At 47.4% G+C, this 7,205-nt stretch overlaps 1 protein-coding gene across 1 annotated transcript; it reads left to right on the plus strand.

Annotated features, from left to right (window-relative positions):
* The first annotated feature begins 5,497 nt into the window (after window positions 1–5,497).
* Window positions 5,498–6,980, plus strand: LOC144115849 (uncharacterized). The gene is made up of 3 exons (XM_077650386.1): window positions 5,498–5,648; window positions 6,407–6,575; window positions 6,647–6,980. Exons 1-3 carry the CDS (start codon window positions 5,498–5,500, stop codon window positions 6,978–6,980), a joined length of 654 nt encoding a protein of 217 aa, XP_077506512.1.
* The last annotated feature ends 225 nt before the right edge of the window (window positions 6,981–7,205 follow it).

Here is a 7,205-nt window from a genome sequence, read left to right on the forward strand (position 1 = left end):
GGTACTGGGTGCGCGGGCGTGCGAATTGCTTGGTGGGGAGGAACTGCCGCTCGCGGCCCACGTGATGTCTTTCATGCCGGCACAGATGGGTTTCCCACCGGCAGTCGGAACATAACGCGGGGCCATTGTCTGTATGCTCGGGCATCGATGTGCACACAGTATCTTACTTCTCCGTCGCATACCGGCCGCTCAAGGTAAGTTTTGATATGCCGCCCGCTTGCCGTGTCCTGCCTCGGTAGAGGGAAAAAATAAAAAAAAATGGAAAACACGCTCGTGGCTTACTGTGCAAAAAAAGCTGGAGTGGGGACGCCGAGCTGTAAAGCATCGGAAGGTAGCACACGCGGAGCGTTTTTTCACGGCGGGTAACTACCTGGCGCGGAACAGAGAGGAGGTCTAGCACATCTCACGGGAGCGCGCACTGTCTTGCGGTCACTGGAGCGCCGACACATTGTCCGGGATGAGCCCCTGAACCCTATGCGCTGCTAACATATCGTGACGTGTGGTTGGGTGAACGCGGTACAGCGGAGGAACAAGTGCTCCAGTGTTTCAACTGCGTCACAATCGCCACACACATCGCTTGTAGCTAATCCGTGGCGCAGCCATCCGTCCCCGGGCCACACGCATCCTACATGCCCACGGAGGATCATCGCGCGCTGCAGCCCTTTCAGCTAGAGAGCGACCACTGATGATGTCCATGCACATCCCTCGTGCGATGCGCGAATTTCGGTGGTGCTCTTGGAGGTGGTCATAGATGACCGCTTGCATGTCCTCCAGTGCGAGAGGGAAGGAAATTTCCAGTTGTGTTTTTGGAACTAATTGGATACAGTTGGTTGCCTTTGGAATGTTGGAACAATTAGATCCAGTTGATTTTTAATAGAAAATCTGGACCAATTGAAGCCTATAAGATCTGTTAATTAACTGTTACCCAATCGAAAAAAACCAGCGTGACCAATTGGAAGGTTCAGATGGTTCCAATTGTTTGTTCGGAACCAAAAGAAAGCTCAAGTTGGGAAAGCCCAATGGACCCTATGACTTTTTTTGCCTGGGGTATATCCTTCGAAAGCAGAGAAATTTCACAGCATCACTGTGGTCTTCGAAAAGTGCGGATAGCTGCGGTTGTCTGCCTGTTTGAGATAAAAAGGGCCACAAGTGGACTTTTTTTAGCTACCAGCTCAAAAAAGCCATTGGGTCCAGTTGAGTTTTCAACTTGGTTCCAAGTTTGTATTTGGAACCATTCGAACGTCCAAACGGCGCTTTCAGTTGGTTCCAAATACGCAGTTGGAAAAAATTGGGCCTTTCAAATGGGAAACCCCATCCGCCCTGAAACAATTGTTTGACGGCGGAACGAATCACTGACCCCGAGACTCTTTTCCAAACATTGCACCCCAGAAGAGCTGAGCACCATCGCGGGGAAAATCTTGTACCCATTAGAAAGCCGGTGGCTACCCGGCTGCACTGTTAAAGCTAAAAAAAACCATTTGGTCCAGTCCAATTGGGAAGTTCCCAGTTGTGTTTCTGGAACGAATTGGAACCTATTGGAATGAAAATGGGAACCCTGCAGTTTGAAAGTTTAATCGGTTTCAATTGTGTATATTAAACCAATGGTTCCAGTTGTATGCGATTGGAACCAACTGGTTTCAAATACTTAAGTGGAACCATTTTGGCGCCTGTAAGAACGGTCGTAGTGGAACACAGACAAGCATGCATGACACATAAATCATAACACTAGAATCCTGAAGAAGTGATACATAACCGGAATGTTCATTATATGTCCACTAAGATACCTTTTTTCTTCGAGCTTATATACACCACTCATTGGACCCTCCTCCTGAAGCCAATACCGCTGGTCTGTTGTGTGAAGTTATTGTAATAAACACGACTACATAGATGGCACAAATGATGAAAACAATTAAGCATATTAAGCTGCCCATGTGTTTTTTCAAAGAGCCTCATTGTTTCTCTGTTCTGTGCTTGCACAGAGCAATAAGCAGATTTCAGTCATAGCTTCCAGTTGGAAACTCCGACTGGAAGGTCAGTCACCTACCAACTGTCTGCTGCAATTGCACTTCCCAACTAGATGTAAGAAAACCAATTAGGTTGTCTAATTTGATTCATGAGCACAATTGGCTGACCTATTGTATGCCTAGTTGGACTCCATGTTTTTTTTTTGCTTGTACCAGGGTGGGTATCGAACCCAGCGCTTTTCGAATGCAAGGTGGATGGTGTAATATAAAGATTCCTCGAAAACAAGGCCACCCTTTCTATTCTAAAAGATGGCCGCCCCTGCCAACGGGGCAATTTCGAGCGTTGAGGTCTCATAATGGCCGAGCTCCAAGTCGGGAATGTGATGAATTGTTTCTTAGAATGTACCTGGGTCCACACTGGGCGCGAGGAGATAGAAGCACTGACTCGAGAAATGAATTTCAGACATATTTAAATAGATCAACTGCCTTGATGTCGCTTACAGGACGTGTGTTCTTCATCACTGGGACTGCGTCGGCGTGGCATGGCAAGGGCTCGATGAAGGGCTGGGTATATTTGCCGTGGCCAGGCTGGGGATCGCTTGCCGTTGCTCTGATTTCGTCTTCGGCTAGTCGTTCTATGCCGAGCTGACAGGTGTGGAGATGTGTTGACGGAGGCCGATCTTAAGCATCGGCTAGACCCCGGTTCGTGGCACTGCCCCAGTATTCTTTCCGCCGATCTCCTCCGATCGTCTCGTGTTCTAGCTACGATTGCTCTCTCCATTTCTCCCATCGGCTTCATTTCAAACGCCGGTTTCTTCTGTTCCAGCAACACTTTCTGCTGGGGCTAGTTGGTTACTATTTTCTATGCCTACACCCATGGCGAAGGTGTATTTGGGGTTTCCAATTTGGTCCAGTTGGAATGTCTAATTGGTTCCAATTGTGTATTTGAAACCAATAGGTTACAATTGGACATTCCAATTGGCACCAGTCGTAATGTCTAATTGGAACCTATTGTAATATCCAGTTGGTTTCAGTTGCCTATTTCGGACGAAGTGGACATGCCAATTATAAAGCCCAATTGTACCCAATTGCCGCGAATCACTGTACAGTTTTTCATTCTATAAAGCTGCCGGCACTCGGCTTTATCCCTTTGTTTGCGATGCAAGACACTACCAGATTTATCTCGATTGATCGCATCCAGACGGAACCGATTCTATGTCGTTCTTGACTGTTGTAACTTTGCATGCCGTAATAGAAAGTTCGCTAACAGATTTAAATTAATTATATACGCGAAACAACGCAAGGCCCAAGGCATAAGAAGAGAGCAGAGGAAGGAGGAAACGCACAACACTGCGCTGAACTACCGACTGACATTTATTTGGCACGCTGCGCGTAAAAAGACGCTTTGGCACCAAAATAGAAACCACCGCAAAGAGCACATTCATGCGCCCGGCTCCCCTTAGGCTCCCTGCAAGCTAAGATGGGCAATTCAGGAAGCGAAGTTCTTTTTGTGATAAAGATACGGATGGTGATAAAGAACTCGCCCACCAGTTCCTGCTTTCAAGATTCGTTCGACGACCGCCGAGCACGCTTGTTACTACGCCGCCGCCGAGTGATTCAGTTCTTTGCGGGCGCAGGTCAGCCCAAATAAAGAGTTTTGTTTGGAAGGCATTTCCGCCCTCTTCCTAGCTGCTCACCGGACTGGAGTCGACCACTACGTGACACAATTTTTTTTTTCTGGGACCTCATGGTCTAATCACATTTATTTATTTGTAGCGAAGCTCTAAAAAAATTAGGTTGCCTACGGCGAACGCTAACCAACTCTCCTACGGACACACTCATTCATGCAAGCGTCCAGGAGGGGTCAGTGGTTATGTCGCTCGGCTGCTGACACGAAAGATGCGGGTTTGATCCAGGCAGCGGCAGTCGCATTTTGATGGAGGCGGAATATACTAGCGGCCCATGTACTCTGCGATGTCAGTGCACGTTGAAGAACACCAGGTGGTCGAAAATATCTGGAGCCCTCCACTATGGATTCCCTCATAGCCAGAGCCGCTTTGGGAAGTTAAACATTATAACAACAACAGTTACAAATGTATGAATCTATAATAAGTCCCGTTTTTGATTATGCATCTTTAGTTTGGAACTGATATAAGCAGTTAGAGATTAAGAAGTTATAAGCATTCCAGAAAAAGGCTGCGCGATTTATGCCATCGTTATGATCGCGACTTTTCACTTTCTTCTACACTTTATTCCTTGAACCGAACCCCACTTTCTTCACGTCGCAGCATCGAATCATTGAAATTCTGATTTGCATCGTGAATTCTACGGTTAGGCTCTCAAATAACTAACGTGTTCAAATTCGTTTTTTTTTCGCTCGATTGTGCACTGGAATTCGTTACCAGAGTTCATTCGCTCATGTACATCCCGAAGTAGTTCATCCGCCATGAAAGATGCACATTCCTGCACATCCGTGCCTGTGGCCGATTCTATTCTTTGTCATTTTTAAGTTCTTTTTCTCTGCACATTGTGCTTTTGTTTGTACCTATGCGTTCATTTGCGCTCATCGCTGTAGGCTGCATATTATATGTATTTGTTGTACTTTTTCTTTAACCCACTGCTAACCCACTGCTCAGCTGACCAGTCAGCTGTGCTGAAAGACGAGGGTTCGATCCCAGCCGTGGCGCTCGAATTTCTATGGAATCGAAATGCTAGGTGTACTCCGCGATGTCAGGTCACGTTAAAGAACTCAAGGTGGTCGAAAATTCCGAAGCCCTTCACTACGCCGTCCCTCACAGCGTGAATCGCTTTGGGACGTTAAACCCCCAGAAAACCAAACCAATAACCACTTTCCGAGTCCCTGTGATTTCCCATTCTGTGGAGAAACGCCCTCGGTCCTTTCAAAAATGCTATCTTTTTCTCACACTGCCCCAGCAGTCGATGTTATCACGCAGATTAGCGAAGAAGCCACTTCGCGGAGCCGACTAGTAAGCTCACAAACTCCGAGGTGAGCCAAGCCATTTATACAGTCGCGTGTTCGCGTATTCGGACACACAAACAAGGAACACTTCGAGCGTGAGCAGTAAATCTCGGTTCAATAGTTAACGCTGATGACGATAAAGACCATCTCGTCGCAGCATCAGCAAGCATTGCACATACGCGTACATAATAATTGGTTTTTGGTGGAAAGGAAATGGCGCAGTATCTGTCTCATATATCGTTGGACACCTGAACCATACGCGTACAGACAAAATGGGTAGCCTAGCCCGAAGTGTCTAAAGCCCGTTTCACATGCAAGCGAAAATGCCAGCGAATCCTGTCGCAGCGACGGAAAAACCTGTTTCGGCCCGTCGCGGCGGCTCGGCGGGCCGGAGCGACGGGGTTCCAACAAGTTGGAAATTTTCGCAGCGACAGAGCGATAGCTCCGCCCTCTGACCAATGACTGCACGGCAGAAAAGCCACGTGACAAGAAGAGGATTCGTGCGGGAAAGACGACAATGTTTGTTTGCTACACGCGCTTCCGACACCACGACATGTCGCGTGGACTGTTCAATGAGGTGCTGATCATCGAAGTATCCAAGCGCCCACTTCTGTGGGATGTTAAAGATAACTTCCGCAATAAGTCGACCAAGGAGTCCCTTTGGGAAGAAGTGAGGGACGCAATTCGAGCAATTGACGACACCGGTAAGTGAAAGCACGCTTTGTGGCGAGCTCGAAGATTATCAGCCATATTTTTTCATTGTGCAGCCAACAAATTTTCCTCGTCACACTGGCAGGATTCTGCAGCGTGTCAAAAACTGTTTTATGTCCCCGCGCATTCCTGCGTACTGCTCGGTGTTTATTTTTCGGTGCGCCAGCTATTGTGCGTAGATGAGCTGTATGAAAATTGTCGGCATCACGCAGCCGTGAGCAAATGTTTTTGGTTCTTAAGACACGCTAGCTGCATCATTTTGTACCCTTCACTTCAATCGTGAAATGCACGACGTGCACGTTTTCATGTTCTCAGCTACGTTTGTAAATGCGGGAGGTGACCTTTCTCAGGCGTGGAGTTAATCCGGGCGCTGAGAGCCTAGTAAAATCGTCTCTTGCGTGTATGTAGAGCGAGCGCTCCGTCCCGCGGCACTGCCCGCTCATCGTAGTCTTGTACGTAGCATTAATCTGCAGCTTCTGAACCGCGCAAAATCATCTCGTGCGTGTCCGCAAAATAAATCATTCATCTTGTGTGTGCCTCAGTTCAGTCATGCATGCATGCATAATCAGTAAAACTGCCTTTTAGAAGAAAAAAAAAAAACTCGTGCTTCCGTACTGAATCGTGTGTTGTAAACATTTTCTGCAATATTCTTGTGTGCTAACAGATGAGAATTTGTACATGTTCCTGCTAAACTTTGGGCCACATGTCTGCCATTGTTTCCTAATTTGCTCTATGCTGCTCCATATTTCAGTAACAGTTGAGGAGATTATTGCTCGGTGGAAAAATCTAAAAGATACGTACAGGCGAAAAACTAAAGACGAAAAAGATGGGAAGAAGAGTGGGTCAGGAGCCACTGCAAAGACGGCCTGGCCACATTTAAAGCAGATGGAGTTCCTGAGGGACTCCATGGAAACGAGACGGTAAGCAATGATACTAATGATGAATTGAATGTGTAAGTGACAGCAATTAACAGCCTGTACATTCTACTCAGGAGCTTCTGCAACCTCGACGCAGTGAGCCACGTGCAGGTGGCCAGCGCAGCAGCCGAGACGAGCCACGCCAGCTGCAGCCCAGCATCGCCAGGCTCGAAAGAAGTAGAAGCATCGCCAAATGAATTTGAATGCATGTATAGTGTCCCAGGCCTTCCTGATGAACCAGGACCATCCTGTATGGCAGCAACTTCACCAGAGGTTCTCCCACATAGGGGAAACAAGCGACAGAAGAAAAGGCGGCAGGAAGTGGAGGCTGCTGACAGGGACATTCAGGCCGTGCGAAGTGCAATTGCAGCGCACAGGCCAATGGTTACACCGCACGTACGGACTTAAAAAAAGATATTATTACCATCAAGATAAGAAGCAGTTGATATTTAAAAAAGAAGAGTTCTTTATTTCTTAACAAAATTTGAGTAATCGTGGCAAAATAATGCATAAACATTGTCCATGTTGACGTTTGCAAACCACCGAAACCAACCGCGAGCTCGTATTCTTTGCCAGCAACACTGAGATTCGCAGCGGCAGTAAACGCTGTGGAGCGACGCATGTGAAACGGAA

The sequence above is a fragment of the Amblyomma americanum genome, chromosome 1 (assembly GCF_052857255.1).
Source record: "Amblyomma americanum isolate KBUSLIRL-KWMA chromosome 1, ASM5285725v1, whole genome shotgun sequence".
NCBI lineage: Eukaryota > Metazoa > Arthropoda > Arachnida > Ixodida > Ixodidae > Amblyomma > Amblyomma americanum.